The sequence below is a fragment of the Xiphophorus couchianus genome, chromosome 19 (assembly GCF_001444195.1).
Source record: "Xiphophorus couchianus chromosome 19, X_couchianus-1.0, whole genome shotgun sequence".
Lineage (NCBI taxonomy): Eukaryota > Metazoa > Chordata > Actinopteri > Cyprinodontiformes > Poeciliidae > Xiphophorus > Xiphophorus couchianus.
Genome location: NC_040246.1, coordinates 9,080,482 through 9,103,247, shown reverse-complemented (window position 1 = coordinate 9,103,247; position 22,766 = coordinate 9,080,482). Strand labels below are relative to the sequence as shown.

The following is a 22,766-nucleotide window of genomic DNA, read 5'->3' as shown; positions in this document are numbered from 1 at the left end:
GTACACAAGCCAATACATACAATAAAATAAGGTAAAAGAAATTCCCTTTAATGGGTGTATTCGAAACATGTACAATCTTGCAAATTAACGTGAATAACAAAAACCCCAAACCCCCCAATATGTCACAAAGAACAAATTTAAGAACCTGTTGGAGCTCATGCAGAAAACAGAGCATGAACTACATAAAAGGTTTTATTGGGCCAATTTAAACTTAAGAAAAATCCCATTATAAAGATACATTTATATAACATAATTTATGATTTGCTTATTTAAAAATTGTTTAATCAAATGAAATCAAATATACTATACTAGCAGATCATAAAATTAATTTTAAAAAGAGAATCAAAGCAGTATAATTTACTAAAAACTAGTTTAAAGAATGAATAAAAGTAAATGTTGTCATAATTTCATTTAAAATCACCAAGAGCCTATAAAATCAAATATTTTACTTAAAAAAATTTGGTAATTTTGTAGTTTATGAGCTTGCATAAAATAAAATTTTATATCCTTAACAGCTGATTGCTTTGTCTCTAAACTGCAACTACAAGAAGTAACTAATGTATAACTACCCTTTTTGTAAACAAATGTATGTAATGACTAAAAACGACATTGACTGCAAAAAAGCAAAACACGTTAAATGAAAACAAGAATTCCAAGGAAATAGTTTTCATCTTATACTAATGAATTCTATGAAGAAAAATTCCCATGTGAACGAGAAAATCAAAACTCCAAAAACTAAATGAAATAAACAAAATAAGACATAAACATGAGCACTTCGATCGCTCTCTGTCACACTGAGCAGCTCAGAAAGCGGCTCTGGTTTAAGCAGTGATCTGTGTGAATGAAAGGCAGAACTTCAACTGTCCACCCATTAGAGATAACCTCATTGATACAATGACATCTGCCCTCTCTTCTTTAGTTTGACTCATACATCCAACCATAATGACACACACACACACACACACACACACACACACGCCCCCCGACCAGCCCCCGTCATCCACCAATCTAGTCCAATAGCATTACCATTTACTCATTGAGCTCCAATAACTAGGGGTTTTCAATGGGAGCGTGTTTTTGCGTCTGTGTGCCTGCGTTTGATAAAATAGCCTGCATGTGTGTACGTAAGTGCATGGGTTAATGTCTGAGTGTGTGATGGGATTAGGCCAATGAATCTTCAGAATGAAATCTGTGTGTTTGTGCCTCGCGAAACGGGGCAGCCATCTGTAATAGCGCCCATGGGTTTTCTATTGGGTTAGAGAGCTGGTCTATGGGACACAAGGAGAAAGATTCAGGTCTAATGGTAACTGATTCGGTTAGGGACGATGGTAATAACAATATGGCTCCTTTAAAGTGCAGTCGGCTGGATCGAGGAGAAAGAAGCAAAGGAGGAAACTCGGGTAAACTTTGAGGAGAGTAATTGGGACATCGAGGAGTTTTTTTCCCCCATTATTCACAAGAAATGATTGTTTCTAAAACATTTTTCAACTCTTTATCCCTACAAATCGTGAGGTGCAAAGAAAGTGAGATTATGACGGTGGAAGAGAAGTTGCAAAAAGACAACGGGAGACAGGAAGAAGAGGGGTGAGAATCCTGCAGCGAGTGGCAGAGAAGGTGAGAAAGGAGGGCAATATTTAAGTAACAATAAGGGAACAACAAAGCGAGTATGTGAATGGACGTCATCCGGAGGGAGCCGAGGGAAGAGTAGCAGGTGAATGCAAAGCGTGAATCCACCGTCTCTCACCCCGAGTCGCCATGCGATCACACTGTTTGCCTTTTCCTGCTTCCCTCGCTCCCCTGCGTTGCACTTGTTCCCCCCTTCCAGTCAGTGTGAGAGAGGTGGATGGAACGCAATTAGGGGCAAGCAAACCACACCTAATCATCTTCATATCAAGTTTTAATAACATGTTTAGCAGCAGGGATAGTGAAAATAGGAGGTTTTGTGATGGCTGCAGCGTTTTTTTTGAAAAGGTGAAAAGGTTTAAAGGACACCTGCTGGAAAGAAAGAGGTCTGGAGAGATGGGGAAACAGAGCACGAACAAGGAGGAAAACATACAGAAACGCGGTGCCACTGCTGAGATAAATGACAAGAACATCACTTTACTTTTCTGCAACCCGACTCATCCAGCCTCCTCGATCCTTCTTTGTTCATCTCAGCGAAGGTCTCCACCTGCAGACTCGTGTCACCATGTCACAAACTCCCCTACAATGAGGAAGGGAACATTTGGAGGGACTGACATACAAGACTGATGCTACACACACCTTGACACCAATGAGGAAGCTCTGCCACTAAACAATACCGCAACTTTTTACAGCAAGGAGAGAAGGATCTATTAGCAAACGTGTTAAAACTAGTCAGTAATGTTGGCCGATGTATTGATAAAGAGGACATTTAAAACTGAAGGTGAGGAAAGAGTTTCTTTTAAACTGACCTGAAGCTCAAATTTTATTATTGAAATCAGGGATTTTGGTAACAAGTGAAGAATGTATACTTATTTGCAAACTAATGTAGCCAGTGTACGTATTTGACAATGACTGTCAAATACTTATAGATAATATATTATACTAAAACAATCCCACACAAGACCTATAAGGCTAGATAAATGACTGGTCTGATTATCAAATTCTGGTTGTAATGGGTTGTTTCCACAAGGTGGGGGTAATGCACAGAGTCGCTTGCCAACTAATGTAAAGCTGTAGAAGAAGAAAGCTTGATCTAGTTGTTTAAATGTGCAACAGCATTTCCACAAGCAAAACAAAAGTTTAAAAGTTTGCAATTTACCATCTCAAATAACCTGGCATATTTTTGGAAAGAATCACATAACAAGAACCATGTAAATTCTAAATAAAGAAAAGAAAAACAACTTTTAACTCTTAAAGAGGAGTCAAACTAAGATAAGCTAAACTAACAAGTTAAGCTAGGCTTATTGAACAAAAAAAAAGAAAAAAGAAAAGAACATGTTAATTAAAAGTACTTTAACACAAACTAAAATAAATAGGTTATGGGAAATTTGTTACTTGTTCGGCTAATCTTGAATAATAAAATTCATTATTTTGAGAATACAAATAATAAATAAAAAAGGTAAACAATAACTGACATAATGCTTAAAACATCAGAAACTTAATATACGTTATAAAATAATATTATATATTTATATATTTACCAGAATTTTAGAACCCCTCCTGGACATTCCCACCCACAAACACAACAAACGTAAAACAAAAAGCATGAGTAATCCAACTTAGAAAGCTGAAATGTTTTATAATCCATGAAAGTTCGGTGCAAAATGATCCCATAAAAGAAAAAGCCATCTAAAGAATTTAGGGGGGGAAAACCTGAAATCTGACAGTAAAGAGTGGCTATAAGCTGCAGTAGTTAGCAGTGCAGGGTGATCAAATCTGCTTTAAATATATTTGTACTTTTATCTCATCATGTTTGGCAGTTATAGTGGGAAACAGACAAAAACAACAAACTTTCACCCAATCTCCGGCCTGCTTGTGATGTCAACTCTGTTTGTCTTCACAGCAAACTGCTGTGAAGAAGCTTTGACTGAAGCCAGAAACCAGGAGTTTCTCCTTTTACGAATAAATTTAATTTAGCGTTTAAATATGATTTCAGTTTCTCAATGATGTCACCTCCTAGCTTATGTTGCTGTAAATTTGACTTCTTTGAGGCAGAATGCTCATTCTTGACATTAGAAACAGCAGCTGAAATTTAATTTCAATTAATTTCTAATGACTGTTTTTGTAATTCTGGTTTCTCTACAGAAGACATGCAACACAAATTAAGTTTATATTTGAAAAAAAAAAAAAAATTAAGTCAAAATCAGTGAGAGGTCATAGAAAATAGATGTTCACACATCTCTGCCTCCATCCATCCAACCCTACTTCCCTCCATCCAAATGGCGGTCGCCACTATGAAATCTTCTGTAATTGAATTTCAGATGGCTCCTCTTATAAAGTCATTAGCTGAAAAATATCTCTTTCAGATGGAGAAGCAGAGAGAAAGGGAAATTATGAGGGGAGAAAGACAGGAAAAAGGGAGAAGAGGAGAGCAGAGAGGAGAGGGGGTGGATAAAGAGGCTCTTTTGTGTCGAGTCAGAAACTCATTTTCTCGTGCGTGGCTGAAAAGATAGAAGCGAGTGAAGTGTTCATGCCATCCCTGGCGCTCCCTCCCTTCCCCCGTTGCGAAGCTCATTGTGACGGAGTTCGACTCCTGTGATCGCTTGAGACGGAGGGTGGCTGGAGGAGCAGAGGAGGAGACGGGGGGAGGAGAAAGGAGCTTGTTAGCACATTAGGAGCTGGGACCACTGCTGGGATGTGTGTGTGTATGGCAATGTTTGTATGGAGAATGTGTGTTTGTAGTTTTGGTCTACGTGAAGCTGAATATGTCACGCAGATGTTCGCACAGGACGTTTTGACACAAAAGATCATTTTGGAGTTTTTTTTCCCCCACAGTTTTGCTAGTAATAAGGGAGGTAAAAAAAAACAACCAAATAATTATTAAACTTAAAAAAAAAACAAACTACGGTACACATAATGTGAAGACCTTCTTTTTTTCTCTTTTCAAAGTCAGTGGGTGCAGTTTATACTCGGATGTACTCAACAGCCTGGAAATTATGGTAGAATTGAGGCTCAGTAAGAGGGATTAGTGCAAAACGAACAACTCAACACCTTTGTTGGGTTCCTTAGAAATTATTCTACAAATAAACTAAGCTTGCATTTAAAAAAAATAAAAAGAATCAAATGGCAATGAATGTAACAGACAGTCTTGTAAATTTCCTTTAAATGACATTTGCTCTTAATCTATGTTACATAAACAAACTGAATTGAACATTATAGACACTAATGTTGCCTTCAGAGTTAAAAAGACCATTTTACAGAAACGCTGGTTTCATTCCATCCCAGCTTTCTTACCACATCGCACAATTACTGGTTCATCTTGAGAATGGTTTCATTTATTTAGGTGCTTTTATTCATTTATTTTTTGACAAAAAGTTGACATTGATCAATATTAGACGTAGTAGTTCACAGTAAGCTCGTTTTTTGGAAATTTGAAAAGTTTGTAAAAGAAATTCAAACTTCTTTCTCTAAAGGGACAGTTGTTAAAAACGCCATGGGCAGTTTTGAGTTATAATTCATAAAAAAGTTATTTTATCAATAATTCATGAGATTTTCATAGACACTGAGGCTGACTGAGTTACAGACATTAACGTCATTTAACGGAGTCAACAGTTGTTACAAGAATGATCAAAGTCAAAAGTTCAAATTAATTAACCTTGTGACACTGATGCTTTGTTTATGCATAAAAAAGAAGATCCTCTCCGTTTGTCCCAATGTTACCAAGACAACTTTGTAATTTTCTTGAGAGGCTCAAAATTATGTTTAAAAATTAGAAAATCCTCTAAAGCTCATCTGTAAGATACCTCTTCTTTTAGGAACACACAATCTCGGTTAGCATCTCGACAACACACACACACACACACACTATCTGTCCTCTCCACCCCAGGCATTGGAACAGACAACAGAGGGAAGGACATCAGAGGGATAATACAATTGGAAAAGCTTTGCAGCGTGTAATGATAAACCTGTGCTTGTATGTGTGTGCCTCTGTGCCCAAAGGAACAAGCTAATGGGTTTATATCTTTCTGTGATAGCAATGATATGGAGGCTTTGTGATTTCATTACGAGTGTGTGTGTGTCCACGTACGCCAACGATGAGGACAGAGATAAGTTGGTCTAATGCACTGCTTATTGTTGCCGGACGTCAGGCATGAAAGAGACACACATAGGCCCACAATTGCATTTACCCCACCTATTCATCTGCTCTTTAACCTGGTGCAGAAGCAGAAGCCGAAGAGAAAAACACAGACGTGATACATTAATTGGCCTCTTGTCGCCCGACTATTTCACTTTCTGACGTGTGTGTGTGTGTGTGTGTGTGTGTATACGTTTAGATGCTCACCCTCCTCCCTGCTACCATCAGGGAGCCCTAAAGCTGCCAACGCAATTACAATTCATATGCACTCAACTTCACAAACACACAGCTAAAGTGCATCAAACTGTCACTAAGGCTATAATAACAATTCTCATATTAAGGAGATGAATCCTATTCTTATCTGCAGGCAGTTAGACAATACTCCTCATATACATACATTTCTCCATAAATAATATTAATCCTGATAATAAAGAAATAAAAGGTGACATAGTTGGATTATGTTTTATTAAGAGAAAGCCGCAAATCTTTGAATGCAAAGCATTAAAACACAATAAGACAGAGGTCTGGACTTTGACTAGGTCATTGTAACATCTTCATTATTTTATATTCCAGCTATTCTGTTGTAAATTTGTTGCAGGGTTTGGGTAACTTTTTCCAGTTGATAACCCAGTTTATGCCCAGCTTTAATTGTCGGACAAATTGATTTACTTTTGGCTAAAGAAATCTTTGATATAGAGACGAGTTCATGATCCATTTAATGGCTGCAAAGATGTCTGCATCCAACTGGTGGAAAACTCAAATCATCACTACTCTACCACCCTGCTTAACAGTTGTTGTGAAAGGTTTGCGCTGTTAATTGACACGCTAACAGAGAGTATAGTCATGCTGTCTCTGAGTCAATTTACAGCTCACCAATTTCCACACCTAGGAATGAAAACATTGCTTCATTCAAACATTGTTTTGCAGAGATATTGCATCTCTGCAAAACAATGTGTTACACATCTGCTTAAACCTGTTAATTGTTTTAGTGGTGAATTTTGTGAAGAGGGGAGTTTTACCAGTTATTGAGATAAATGAAAGTATAAATGTTAAAATCTTAACATTATTTCCCAGCCAAGTTAGGGTCAGTTGACACTTTTAAAATAGGAAAGAGTTTAACCACAGGTCAAATCAAAAATAACCATTAGCAAGCTCCTTCTGGGAGATACTTATTGGAAATAAATTCTAATTTAAGATGAAGATTTTTTTTTGTTAATTGTCATGTGTATACATTTCAATTTTGGGATGTATTGATGTATTTAATTATGGCACCTTTGGCTCCCCATGCATGTTGGGTGGTCCAAATTGTTTGCGTTTAGGGCTTCTACCTGATTGTGAGCAAAGACCTTTACTTTCACATCTCCACCATCAAAGGAAGTACATTAGCCTCGTTATTAGAGGGTCATGAGAGGGTGCATGAATGATAACCACCGAAAATATTCAAAACAAAACATGAACACCAGATTTATGACCAGATTTAGATCTTTAAGACTAATAGCCTTAAACCTTTAACCACCTGATGAACAGGTTGAGTTTAAATGCATCGCTTGTTTTGTCTCTGTCCTGTTTTGTTCCCCATTTTATATTTTGAAGCTCTACCTACACTCTTTTGACCAACTAGAATGAAATGCAGATACTTATCACTCTTTTCTGCTCTTAAGTATTAGATCAGGACGTTTTCTAAAATACACTAAGTTTAAATAACTAGCAAATTCATCAGCGCAGATCCTATAATGAGAAGAATGGCAGCCGTTTTGCATTGTTACCCTGCTAAATGATTTTTCTAGCAGTGCATTCATGGGCAGCAACAGTTGGTTCTGTAAGCTAATTGCTAATGTCTTTCTATTTGTTGATGTTGTGTTAACTCACACACCTGTATGCTCCAGAGAGGCAACTATCTGTCTATTCAACAACTTTTGAAAAAGGTGCTCAGACTTAATGTTGATCAGTTAATTAAGTTAATTTAATTAGCAGCACCTGGCAGGCTTCTTTCAACTCTTAATTCGTTTGCCACATATTTTTTCACATCTCGCCTTATTAGTTTAGTAACAGCTATTAATTATTACAGATTTTGTACAATTCAAAAGCTCTCCGGCCTTTGGGACAGTTTTTACGGTCTCCACAAGCCCAAATTCAAGGTGGCCATTAGCGCTCATGACAAAACAGTTTGCTGTGCAGCACTTCTTGGCCTCGGTCATCTATGAGATCCCTACTTGAATCTTAAACACCTTGTCACACAAAATACTTACATTCACACACCGAGCCACAGAGAGCATCCGCGCACCGACGCACACACAACGCCGCAGATTAACTTGTTTACCAGTCAGAGGGGGGTCTGCTCCAACAAGGTGTGATCGAGCCACTGATGGCAACAACTGATGTGCCTGCACATCTCCGTGACAGGCATTTACGCAGACTGACATCGGTCTCTCATTTAAGAGGGGAAACATATATTTCAGGACTTGGAGCATAAACATGGTATGAAGCAATGTTCTCAGTATTATTTATCCAAATCATAATGCTGAATTCACGTGCAAATCTGAGCTTGCTTAAATACTGAAATGTGTGTCTAACGTAAGAATTATTATTTAAGGATAATGGCTCATATAAAACCAATAGCACCTGAGGCCGTAGAGCTCAACTAGAAAAGAGACTGTGAACGAGTTGCTGTCTGGGCTGGAGGAAGTTTATGGATGGATGGATTAATGGAAGGACTTGTAGAAGGAATGATGAGTGAAAGGATGGATACATGGGATGGATGAATGGATGGGCACATGAACAAAGATGGGTGTGTTGAGAGATGGATGTTTGTGGTGGATGATTAGACGGAAGGGTTGGATTTGGATGAATGGCAAGATGGATTTATGAAGGAATGACTGGGTTGGAAAGGGATGGATGGCAGAAAAGAGGGATATATAAAAAACTCGATTACAATTATTTCTGACATCCAGTATACTCTCCCTGAAAACATTTAAATTGGCATTTATAGCAGCAAATAAAATATTAATGCTATTCTAAGTGTATTAGAATAGCATTAATATTTAGCCAGTGTGTTGATTTACTGAGAAACGGACCTCATATTCTAACAGATTAACAGTAACAAGTACGCCTGTGTCTTTATAGTCGGATAGACAAAGACACTTTTCCCAGGAGGAGAAATGGAACAGATTAGCTGTGATCCCCTTCAGCTCATCACTTTCTTTTCACTTCCTCCAACCACCCAACAGGAAATAATTAACCACAATAACCTCCATCCGAATCGAAGCTCAAGGTTTAAATCTCGACTCGTTCCTATTTTTGATCAGATCCTTTGTGGGATCCGTGATGGCTTTTTATCCCCAAAATTTTTAAAAGAAGCAGCTTAACTCCTGCCAGTTTCTCAATCACTACTCTAAACGTTGATGTGTTCATTTGAAAATAAAAGACAAGATGAAGGCAACAGCACAGATTATTTCATACCTAAATGAAGCAGCTTTTAGGTGTGATGGTTCCAATAAAGGTTATGGATAACATGACCAAGTTTCATCATCAGCAATAAGAAAATGTCTTCAGATTTTTTTTCCCCCACCTTTCCACCAACAGAATATAACACACATACACTCCTTGTCACACACAGCAGATTGTAGCCTCACTTGGACAATAAGCTCTATTGTGGGAGCTGTCAAAGAGAAGCCAAGCAGGCCGCTAGCGTTGGCTGCTGCGCGTGTGTGTGTGTGAATATGGGGGATAATAGCGCTACATGCCCAGAGCTGCCATCATTTCACAGGGAACAGTGTGTGAAAGAGAGGAAAGAGGCAGCCACACACACACCAACACACAAACAAAGCATCGCTATCATACTGAGCCATATGCTGACCCCAGCCTCAGTGCCGCTATCTCTGCCAATCAACTACTACAGTGGGGGACGTCCCACACTCGCTGTAATCCTGGGAGTGAAACGTTTACACAGACGCCATCACGTGCAGGAGTAGCACTGCATAGGTGATGTACATTTAAAAAATGTATCCACACGCAAACACTCGCTGGCAGTGGGTGTTTGCGTGGTGGTCTGTATTTGTGGAGCAGCTTAACATCCCTCCAACATTGTTCCCCAGAACCACAATCACCCAGAAGCAGATGGAGGACTGCCAGAGACGCTGCAGAAACAGCAATCACGCACACTTACACACTGATCTCTGTATTATAAAACCTCAACTGTGACTCAAACCAGAAGTTTTGCTCACAAAACTGAGTTTCTACAAGAAATATTCGCTGTCGTTCAGGTTTGAAGCATTTATATTAAAGATTTTAACCATTAAAGTGGCTTACTTCTGAACCCTCCTTGAATATATTAAGATGTTAGATATTGTATATAATTCAATACCGGTACTAATTTCTTATTGATCTGCTGAAGTTGTAATAGATGTGAAGGGAGCTATTCAGTAAAAGCACTAAGCATAAAGTATCTGAACGTCTGAAAACACTTGAAATTTTAGGAAAGCTCTTACATTTAGTACATTGAACAATCATTTCAATGTGTTTTTTAAATATTTATTATTAATGTAAGTGTTATTGCTTTTATTAGATCTCATTTTATTTCAACTTGATCCATATATATTATGTAAAATAATTATATTTATCTTGTTTGTAGTGGCTGCTTGTTCGCACTAATTCAAAGGTTGCATTTGTCACTATATTACAATCTAAAAATAGAAATATTAAAATTTAATGATAAATTTTAAACACGAGCAGTTTACAGTCTTATTATCCTATAGCATGTCTATAATTATTCTTACCTAGTAGCACCTGAAGCAATACTGTGTGGAATAAAGTGAAATTGATCAGATTTAAATTACATCCAGTACTTGCTTCAAGATATGACACCAATCTATCACTCAGCAGGCAGCTCCTTACCTTTGTCTGGTCTAATCAAAGGAATGCATTGATGGCGGTATGCTCCCCTACACTGAGCACAGATCTGCTGCTGTGTTTGCACAAGTTATCAGAGGGCAGAGAAAGTTCCTGAAAACTGGTGAAGGATGCATTTTCATGTGGGGAGTTTTGGACTGGACCTTCTTCCTGCAATGGGCTGATATTGTGAGATAGAGCCATGCTCGCACACAGCTGCCCCTGCGGTCTGGCACTCCAAGTGCTTTTGGATGGCTCTAGTCATGGTGAATGAAAGATCAGAGGCAGAGAAAAGGCAGATGGACTGCCCCAAGGGCCAAGAGACTGAGAGGGAGAGAAGAGGGCAGGCAGGAAGAGGAAAAGGGGAGAAAAAAATGCCAGTTATCACTGACATACTTTGCACCGCCAACCTGCCCTTCGTTTCCATATTGCTCCTCTGTGCGAGTCTCGCTTTGTCACACAACAGAGCAATGAATGACACACATCTTGATGCAACACTTCATGCATTTATTTTTTTATCTTCTTATGTGAACAATGCCACAACTTCCAGGTATGGTTGGTAAATGTTGCCGATTACATAGTCATAAAAAGCTAAAGATAAAAGTCTGATAAATGATATTTATAGGAACTCATGACAAAGAGGACAAGTTAATCTGCAAACATGCAAATTATCAACAGATGAACCCAGTCTCTGAAATCTGACTCCATCTGGTGCATCATAATTCACTGATGTCGCATTGATGGAAATTTATTAATTATTGTATAAAGCTCAGACCTGCCCACTATAATTTTGGAAGATTCAGATTGCTCTATAAGAGCTTTCTGAGCTTTATTGCATTTATTATAAAAAGTTTTCAATAAAAGTTTTGATCAATTATGTTATACACATTTCTCTCGAAATATATAAAGCGCCAGTGTTCCAGGTTACTGCCCTGTAGTGTCACGATGCCAAAGTCCCCAAATTACTCCACATTTAGTTTACATCTCAAAATCTGATGTAATTGACTCTAGACTAGAGAATACACAATTTGATTACCATGTGAGCATTGTAGCTCTGTGGTTCCACATCAGCCACACTTATCTTCCACTGTAGTTGAATTTTTGAAATTGCCACTCAAATGTTGCAGAAATGACCAGATAACATTAGTTAATTCATGCTACACAATGCAGATTTTCTTTCTGTGCTGATGGATATTAACTGTCCACAGCATGTTTTATGCTTAGAGTGGCTCCAACTAACAGCAACCTAAAGGTAAAGGTAATTTTATTTATATAGCACATTTTCAGCAGCAAGGCAATACAAAGTACCTGATATACTTTCTGATTAATTTAGCTAATAAACATTAATCTCTACATAAACTTAATTCTTAAACACAGAAGAAGAAAAAAGCACAGCAATGTCGCAATAAAAGTCAGAATTTTACACTGACCATCTCAATAAAATCAATCGATTTCCCCACAATTAGACCAAAGTAACATGTTCTTTGCTACTGCAAAGTGCAGAAAATAAAAAGGACAGGAAGCAGGGAGGAAGTTGCTGAACGAAAATATTTGACCCTTTTTGACATTGCAAAAGTATATAATGATGAACTGGAAACCATGAATATATAAATAAGTATTACTGGCTCAGGAGTGCCTTAGAAATGAGGAGCTCCTGAAACTGAACGGTCAATTTGGAGATGTGTGCACGCCATCTATTTAGGTCAAAACCTATATATACTTAGCACTGAAATTACCCTGATTACAAGGACGCTATGATGTGATAATATGGAAAACAATTATATTTTTGATATTTTTGGCTCAGACCTTTTAGTCCAATAAGATCTGAAGCAGTAGATTCACTTTCTGCAGATTTACATCAAGATGGCTTAAATCATGACGAGCTTCCCTCAATTTTAGAGTAAGTTTGTGCAGACACAATAATAACAGAGGAATTGGGCTGAGATGGATGAAAAACTAAAACCTAAAAATGGTCATGTCAACAAAGAACAACATTCACTACCGACTCGGTAGATGAAGGAAAGAATTAAAGAGGGAGAAACAGGAATGTTGGGATGGACAAGAAGGGATGTAAAAGCCGACAGAGTTGGAGGAGCTGAAGGATAAAAAGAAACAAAAAGAAGCAGAAGCAGAGAAGTGGTGACAGAGGAGAGCAGTGAGCGTAGCAGAGACATGGGGAGTCAATAATGACTGATTACTGTAATTCAGCCTGTCAGAGACATCGACCTGCTGCTTACCACCGATCAATACACACCGGGACTCTCTCCAACTCACACAAACACTCAGAACGACGCATGCAAGACATGTGTGTCATCACATACAGACTGTCATCCATATATAAACACACTGAGGCTGTAACACCGATGAAAGACAAAAACATTAAGGTGCAGAGGTGTCTGCACAGTGGAAGTGAGACACACAACAAGCAAGCAAAAACCAGGACATAAATATGCAAAAGAAGGTGGAAATGAGCTTGGAAATCTCTGCTTTATAGGTAGGAGGTCTTTCTTCTTCTATTCTTCAATTAGCCAGTTCATTTATGACAAAAGCAGAATAGGAGAAACAGGTAAGAGTCAAGAAAAAGAAAAGCAAGAAAGATAGAAAACAAGGATGAAGGGAACACTAATATGAGGAGAAAAGGTAAAGCAGAAAAAGAAAATAAAAAAAGATTGAAAGATAAAGAAAACAAACAGTTGAAAAGTAATCTTACATCTTCCTAAGGACATCCTGGAGAGGTTTTACCCATTAGATTATTTTCAATCCAATCTTTAAGTAACATGCATGCCTAGGTCCAAATGCTTCATTCTGTGTTGATTTGTGAGCAATATCTTTTTTTGAATCTTTCAGTTCTGCTCATTTTCATAGGCAGAAGTGATGACAATTATATTAAATGTAGCTTTAAATGTTCTCTTTATAATAATGAGGTTACCTCACCAATTTGATTTGTATAAACTTATATTACATAAGTCCAAAACAATTTCAAAAAAATTATATTTTGTAGCCTACATAATAATGAAAGACACGGCTCACTTAACCGTTGTTCAGCAAATATTGACTCTCTCCACAAGAAGAGGTCATTGCTAAATACGCTGGTTGGTCGCATTCTAGGATATTAATAGAAAGTTAGATGGAAGGAGGAAGTGCGGTAGAAAGACATTCACAAGCAAAAGCAATAATTGTGGCTAGGACTTGAGTTACATTTTTGATTACAGCAATGTGGTTCTAAAGAAGAGTATGTTTATTAACGATTAACCTGCTTGAAGTCTATTCTCAAAGATACTTTTAATCTGACAAGCCTGAATACGACTGCATGTCACTCAGTGGGTGTGAATGAATCTGTTTAAATTCCACTTTTAAATTGATTGTTAATTAATGTGCTAATGATTCAAATTACAGAATTTTATTGAATGCATCTGTCCCTACAAAGACAAACAATAAAATATGGATTAAAAACATCAGAGAAGGTTTGCAGGGGACATTTGCTGGTTTAATTTAGGCAGCCTGAGGATTTTAAGAACCTGAAAAGTTGAACAACCCAGTTTGAAAGCTTACTGCCAGGCAATCAAAAGTTGCCTTTTAAAATGAAGAAATTCGCAGAAAAATGGACAGAAAGACACACAGACAGCGTCATTCTGAGATCAAATTGCTAGAACTGCAGTTTGAAGGAAATTCTTACCTTACAAATCAGAGTCTTTGATTGTACATTCATTGAAAAAGCTGGTTGTGGATACACTTATTGGATACATTATTTCACCTCGGGAGTGTTCGGACATTGTGAGTGTAATTATCAGTACGTGCACAGGTGGACACTTGTGTGGAGGTGTGTGTGCGTGTGCATGACTGTCTATGAGACCGCAGAGCAAGGCCTCTCATTTAGAAACTGAGCTACCGAGGAGATTCATCAATAAGTATCGACTTCTGGCTTCTTCAAACCGAGCTACCATCACACCGGATCAGGCAAACTGTACACGCTCTCGTCCGTTTCTCTCTTCCCCCTTCACACTTGGAGACGCGCAGCAACACATAGACAAGACATCCCCTGTACCTTCCTGTGCACCGCTAAAATGCACTTCAGACGAAACATGGCTCTATCACAGGACCAAACATCACTGGACATTGATTCGCAACTGTTACTCCTCAAGCTGAGCATCAAACAACATTCTCACTCACACAAACACTGAGGAGAATTTAAGCCGCACTGCTCATTATCAGAACTCAAATGCAAACACTTTTTTTTAGTAGCTGAAGTTGTTCACAGAACAAAGACATTTTAGAATCTTGCAAACTTGCTGGTGACACCAGAACTCATATTTTATCCTGCAGTTTTAAAACAATAGAGCTTTTTATTGGGTAGCTTGCATCATTTTGTCTCAAATTTAACAGATATTCTCCAAGAAAACATTTTTGTTTCATCATGGTAAATGCAATTTTGAGTGCTTGGCGTCTGCCTGAAAGCAGATTTTGCCAAAGCAACACAGATGTTAAAGAGTGTATATAAGAAGTGAACATAAGTTACAACTTGATTGTAAGGAATAACAATTTGAATAGCATAAAACTTTTATTTACCAAAAAATTGCACTAAAATTGGAAAAACCTTTGTGATAACTTATCAAGTTCACAGAAAGCAGATATTGGAATGATAATTTTTATGCAATGTATCTGCAGCTGAGATCCAAACAGAAGGCATTTTTAATGGGCAGAAGCTTGAAAACTCTGTGAATCACATTTAAACAACTAAAACAACTCACTGAAAACTACCAAAAGTTGCATGAGATAGAAGACCGACTGAAGACAGAGAAGACTGGGAAGGAAATCTCTGCCTCAGCGACCTACCTTTAGCTTTCCACATTCTGATAACCGAGTGCTTCAAAGGATACAAGTTCTGGTAGAGAGGAATGAGCGATTTGAGAGCTCGACTTGCGTTGATGGCTGTGGCTCTGACCATGGTGGATAAAATTTTCATGTCCACTATAGCACCATCAAACAGTGGCCCAAAGAATGGCACCTAACACAAACACAGGGGGGGAAAAACACAGCTTAAAGACAAAACATCTAAACTTCATGAAATAGAATACAATCTGGAGGCTACCAGCCAAATAATGACTGACACAATAGTTTTTTTTTAAAGCGATACAATATTTGATTCAGGCAATGGCTATCTGATTGAATTCAATACTTTGCTTGTGGAATCCACCAAAGAGAATAACGTTAAGCTTTTATTGGGTTTGTTTCTGGACCAGATCTCGAAGCCAAGCCCGCTGTGGCTGAATATATGTGCTTTCAGGACAACAACAGAAGCCATATCTTATCTTACTTGTTCTTGGATTCAGGATAATTCAATATTTTTGCTTGCAGAATGAATGAAGGAGAATATGATTATGTCATTAGTGCTGTGGTATCCATGTCATACAGAAAAAAAGAGCTTTTTATTGTGTTTGCTCTTGTTTGAAATAGAGTTATGCCATCAGTGCTGCAGCATTAATGTCTGTGGGTTTTAGACTGATACATTAACCAGATGAAAGCATATTTGTGTATCCTAGAAAAGAAAAGAAAAAAAATATCAATTGAAATATGAAAGCCCCTCACATTTACAGTCTAACTCCTTATCAGCTTTCATGATCTTTACAATGTCAGGGAAGATATAAACAACAACATAGCGGCTACAAAAGAACATTTCAATTGTTTAATCTCAATCAATGAAAACTCATTTTGATATCCCAGCCTCAATACTGTTGTGATTATTCCACTTATTTTATAAGCTGACTCCATGCTACATTTTATGTCTCATATCGCAGTACTTTGAGAAACTGTATTTACATGCCATAACAGTTTATCACTTAACAACCACAGACATTATTGTGTTCATTGGATTTTGTATGATAGACCAACACAAAGGAGTGCATAGTTGTGAAGTGAACAAAAAATTTTTTTTTCTTTCATAGAAATCTGAAAAGTGTGGTGTGTATGCAGTCACTTTGAATGGACATTTTTCAAAATCACATTTTGTGGCAATTACAACTATAAAATTCAAGTGGTATGAATATTTTGAAGAGTAACTGATTTAACTATCTGTTATAAAAAGAAAACAGTTTATGTATAAAGGAAATTACATTTTCAGCTGGTTTCAACTTTTTCATTTCTCAAATTTACAAATACCACGTTTGGTCATGATAATAATCATTCTGTATAACTTTTAAACCATGCTGAATTTAACAACTAAAGTGAATAATAAAGTTAAAACATTTCAAAAGAATTGCTTTCCTACAGGCTGATGTGTTTCAGAAGCTTAATTTCTTCCATTCTTAGTTCCTCTGCTCCACACAAACCTAAAGACTAAGGACTAAAGTTCTTGCAATGTAAACATAACTTAACAGTTCCAGAGGTAACATCCGCAGCGCCTTGCCTCAATTACTGTGATTGGTCAATTATTTATATTTTGTTTTTGTACAATTACAGCTCAGCTAAAGATTGCACGTCTAGTTATTTCTGATTAGAGCCGTGGGAAACTAATTATCATTACCTGAATTAAATGATTAGCTGAAATGATCTACAGTTTTCAGAGGACTCCAAGAATGCACTGAAATACCAAACAACATATTTTGGGCTGCTTAGATTCATTTATTTTTTTTTTACCTCTGGCTTCTTGAGTATTTGGATGGAATACATGTGGTTCTTCATAGGGTATATGATAATCAACACATCCCCAAATTCAGTAGGGATGATCCCTCGGCGGTAGTCTCTGGAATGTTCAGACCAAATGATGTGGACTTCGTCGTTGCCCAGGTGTCGGAGCTGGAGCGTTGGGAGGTGGAGGAAGGGGGTAAAGATTGATGGGAAGGAGCAGAAGAGTGAAGGGGGATTAATAATCCGACCAAAGCAGAAGAACACTGTGAAATCATTGGTTACAATGCAAACAAAATACATGTGCAGAGATAGTTTCACAACTAAACGTTATAGGCTGTATCCATCAAAAGCCAAGGCTTTTTGATTTGGGGTGCATGTGCATGGTATAGGTGGCCCTGGGAATGATGGAGTGACCGGGAGAAGATGGAGAGTCGTCGACCAGACAGAGTGAAGCCCTGGGAAGATGGAGTACAAGCTGGAAGATGGATGGGATCATATGTGACGCTGTGAGCAGGCTCCAGTCAGAGCTGGTGACAGCGCCGTCATTAACCTTGATGTCTGCCAACACACACACACACACACACACACACACACACACACACACACACACACACACACACACACACACACACACACACACGCACACACCCCTTGCTTTCTTTACTTTTCAGGTTTGTCAAACACCCTCAGATTGATGTCAGTCTAGACTTTGGCTCCGAGAGAAATAATGATGCAATTTCCTTTCAAACATTTAAACTTTATTCCAATATTTATTCTTTTAAGTCAAGATTATTTCCTTTATCCTTTGTTCCAAAGCAGCATACATTCTTGTATGTTAATAATTGATCAAAGCAATCATTTTTGATTTTAGGATTTTTTTTTAAAATGAGTTTCTCTATGAACTTTAGACAGTATTCTTTATTAAACAATATTTGTCCAGTAGCTAACAATTTTCAGAATATTTTTATGAGGCATTTAATTCTTTAAACTTTCTTCCTGTATTTTCTGAGATGATCTTAAATGGTAAAATTAATTTTGATGATCTGAATTACAAAAAAACAGTAGAAATCTGTTACTTGGTATCCTGAAATCCTGGAAAAAATGGTTTTAAAGACAGGATGTCAGCAGAGATTTGACATTGCTTCAAACAGTTTGGTCTACAGTAGATTGCTCTTATTACCAAATTTTTGTAGTGCATAGAACAAAATCAAGTATAACAATGAAATGAAGTACCAAAGAAAACAAATAAAGATTCAACTGAAACCATGTCATAGAACTAGAAAAGGGAAAACAAAGAAAAGCAGAAATTAAAAAAAAAAACTTTAAGAAACTCAAAATTTATCCATGCCATTTTGCCAAACACCAATCAACCCTTCAAATGACATTGTCATTTGGCTGTTTGACAGCCTCCTTATTATGATGAAACTACTTGGATTTAAAGGCATAAATAACTTGGAGCCATTGATCTTTCCACATTTCTCTAATAGCAGGACACATATCGGATTGTTCCATTATCTTTCCTTGAGAGATTTTTCTGTATTTGTAATTGCAGGTCATAAAGAGTTTTAGTGAGAATCAGAAACTATGAAATATTTTTGGATGTCAGGACAGTTAGAGGTTCTTTTAATCCAGTTTTTTTTTTTCATAAAGAAAGTTAGAGCAGTGTCACATCAGTTGGTGTAATGCTCCTTTAATCCTTTTACCCTTGCAGTTGTGTTGCGATAAGACAACCACAGCCCAGCAAAGAGGGAAACCTGGACAGGAGCCCTGCGAAGGCCTAAACTGATTGTGTTTGCGTGAGTGTTACAGGAGGATGGAAGATAAACGCTTTGCCAGAACCAATGTGCGTTTGTGTGTCCATTTAGACCGTTTGTGGACACGTTCGCCAAGAGCTGTCTGTACGTGTTTTTACGTCTAAGCCTAACGTGTTATGGCTGTATGCGCGTCTCCCTGCAGCGCTAACACAAATTTATAGCCGTGGTTAAAATGAGGTTAATAAAAGCCCTCTGTGGATGTGTGTTAAACAGGTTTAAGTCCTGCGTGAATGCGTGCGCGCAGGTGTGTGTATGTGACTATGCATGTTTGATGGGACCATCAGCTGATCAGTGAGACGGATGGTGTCGGGCCAGACGCTGCTAATCCAATCAGCTGCCTGAAGCGATGTGATAGGCCGAGAAGCAGGAAGTATGATCTGATTAAAAGGACATTATGGCCATGTGCAGAGCACCCGGAGCCTGGGGGGTGACAGGTGTGATTACACACACACACACACACACACACAGATATAGACACATACAATAAAACCTGCCTGCCTAGGCACTTATACTAGCCTCACAACAAATGTAGACATGATTGCCAGCCCAACCAAAGCAGGATTACTGAGTAAGACAGCGTTAACAGAACACAGCAGCAAATAACATACATTGCTGCTTATTTTGAATGTTGAATATTCAATCTTCTAAATGAGAGGATTTAATTTAATTCATTGAAACAGTTTTATTGTGATAAACTTAAAAAGGATATAACAATCAAATCCTGCTATTTAGCCAACAGAAAGCAACAATATCAGGAGCAATTTAATTTGACAAATTAGCATTCAAAGATGTTAAATTAAAAAACAACATTTTTACAAATAAAACAGAACTGGATGCATGTCTGGTTATTTTGGGAGACATTTGACTTTGTTTAGTTGCTTGTTTGCCTGATGATATTAAGGAACAGAAAAGTCTGATGTGTCTCATGGACACATTTAAAAATGTTACAAAAAAAGCAGAAAATACAGCGTGCAACTGATAAAATTACCATCAGTGCAGGTTACCATACTTGTAAAAATGATTTCAGTAAGTTGATTCTTCCATCAATTATTCTAATGATTAGGGATCAATCAATCAACCAAGCTTATTTGCATTGCATATTTCAGGAACAATGCAGTTCAAGATGCTTTACATCCTAAAAATATAATGGATCAGGGTTACAAGGACACAACGACTGAAATGGACAGAGCAGGTGTTACAGAACAGACCCCTGCCTCCTGAGCTGCCATCTCTCCAATTAGATTAATAATTTCCATTTCCGGACAGATAATAGTTTCTACTTCCTGCTCTATTTGAGGCTAAGAGAGAAAAATTACAATTTGCTACAGAAACAGCAGCATAGTGCTTAGATGTTTGTATCTGCATCTATAGTTTGATCTGTTACAAGTAAATACATCACAAGAAATAAAGACAGCACATGCAAAATCGTGGCAAATAACTGAATAAATTGCATTGCTTTGTGAATTCCCGCTTTTTTTGTTGGTGTCATATTTGTACCTTTTTGGTGAGGTTCTGATCCTGGTCAGGGGGCATGCGAGTGGACACGTGATAGATGACTTCGGTCGTGGATGTGGCATAGTAAGGTGTCGTCTGGCCAGTGCTGTGATTTCTCTGAAGGCCTCCCATGAACCCACAGTGAGTCTTGAGGTCGACCTAATGCATAACATAACATGCATAATGACATTCTTGTTTTCATTTTGAAAACATAGACCTCCTTTGAAGTTTCAAGAACACCTTAAAAGATAAATCTGTGTATTTCTGACTCGGAATTCAGGATTTTAAGAAAATCCACGCCTGCCATGATTAAATAATTTGTCTACTTTGTGATTTAGGATGACAAATTCTCCCAGTAAATGTAGAGTATGTAAGAAAAAGTTTTAGTACCTCCCACCCGAGTCCTGAAACAAAATCTTCATAAGCTTGGCTGCCAGCGGTGTTGGTGAGTATGGAGTGTTTATCCTCTTGACCTTCAGCCACGTAAAATACTGCAATCTTGTGAGTCTCTCGGCTGAAAGACAATGACAGAAAGTAATCAGCACCAACAGGGAGTTGGTTTGAACTCTCAGGTTAATAAATAGGTTTCAGAGAGGAGTTAAAGGAGCTTCACAGAGAAAGATGAGCGCTGCTCACCACTGCCGTGAGTCTAGATTCTTCAGCTCTCTCAGTAACTTCTCGTTCTTTCTCAGCAAATGAAAGTTACTCCTGCAAGACACAGATACACGAGCTATAAGTCATTGCTGCCAACACTGCTTTGAGTTAAAATACCTTAATCCTTTAACTTGATTTGAAATGACACAGTCTGTGTGTAAGAATAACACTTGTATGGAATGTTAAAGTCTACAGAAAAGATCATCCTTTTGTGCGACTCCATCAGAATATATTTCCATTCAGTAACGTAGATTACTGTTCACTTTAACTCCCAACTATTTATAGGAAAAGTGATAAATAAAAACACTTTATACGAAACTGGATTTGTGACACAACGAGGCTGAACCAGGAACCACATTTATCTCAAAGCCTTGCACATTGAACAATGTACTAAAAAACTCCAACTGCTCGGTGTTACAGAACTGCTGCAAGTGTGTAGAGTGATAACTTATGGCCACCAGGGCTAATGGGAATTAAACTTTTCAATCCGTAGTTTGGGAGGTTAAGTAAGGATCAAAGCCTTTTCTGTCCTACCATCATGAATATAAACATGAGGACTAAGTTAAATTTAACTTTAACTTGAATCTTGTAATCTAATGCGATCCGCCTGGTCCAAAGGCCAGGCGGATGAACCTGGCCTTTATTTGTAAAGTTATCTGAACCCTAAACTTTATCTGTTTGGTCTGGTATGGTAGCATATTTGGGGTGTTGTGGGCCTGTTCTTCTCTCAAAGACCTAGGAACTTAGGAAGACCATGTGCTTTTTTTTTTTTTCTCCGAAGAGTTTTTGCGGCGCTAGTGGCTCGTATTTTTTCTACAGTAGGCAGACAGGAAGGAGGGTGAGGAGAGGGGGGAAGACATGCGGCAAAGGTCGTCGGGACCGGGAGTCGAACCCGCGACGTCCGCGTCGAGGACTAAGGCCTCCAAACGTGGGGCGTGCACCACCACAGCACACCCCCGACCATGTGCTTTTGCACATGGCAAAAGCATCTTGAAAACACTAAAATACAGAAACATCAGAAATACAAATCAAGTAATCGCTAAAAAAAAAAAAAGCTCAGTTTCAAACATGATAATAATCCAAAAATAAAGTTCAATAAACACATGGTTTACCAGACACAAAATCCTCTTTCCACCGTACCCATCTGAGCCCTCAGACCTAAATCCTATAGACAGCCTGTGTAGTGAGAGAGGGGTAGGACCCTAGATGACCTGGAGAGATTGTAAAGGTCCAACCTGGAAGACTAATTTATGTCAGGTTAGTAAAACGTGTTGCATAGATTTTAGTAGGTTAAAAATGGTGGTGGAAACAAGAATAGATATTTTTCCTTAGGAAAATATATTAAAGGTTGCATTTTTCTTACTCCTTCATATTTTGCGTTCATTGAAGAAATAGAGCTATTTGGAGAGTAGCTCCAAGAGGTTATTAGGAGCCTTACTTACTGCAGATAAATACAAAACTAATAGATTATGGCTAAAAGAACAAGATTCACAAACCAAGAGTGTCTGACGTTGCTGACTATCAATTTAAAGAAA

The 22,766-nt window shown here is 37.9% G+C and overlaps 1 protein-coding gene across 7 annotated transcripts in view; it reads right to left on the bottom strand.

Annotated features, from left to right (window-relative positions):
- ralgapa1 (Ral GTPase activating protein catalytic subunit alpha 1) overlaps window positions 1-22,766 on the bottom strand; it is a 62,480-nt gene that overhangs the window by 5,384 nt on the left and 34,330 nt on the right. For all 7 annotated transcript variants that reach the window (XM_027999781.1, XM_027999785.1, XM_027999784.1 and 4 more), the window contains 5 exons: window positions 21,214-21,285; window positions 20,968-21,091; window positions 20,581-20,736; window positions 17,279-17,437; window positions 15,523-15,650 (listed from right to left, as the gene is read on the bottom strand). In XM_027999781.1, the coding sequence (XP_027855582.1) occupies window positions 15,523-15,650; window positions 17,279-17,437; window positions 20,581-20,736; window positions 20,968-21,091; window positions 21,214-21,285 (639 nt within the window). The remainder of the gene's footprint in view (window positions 1-15,522; window positions 15,651-17,278; window positions 17,438-20,580; window positions 20,737-20,967; window positions 21,092-21,213; window positions 21,286-22,766) is intronic.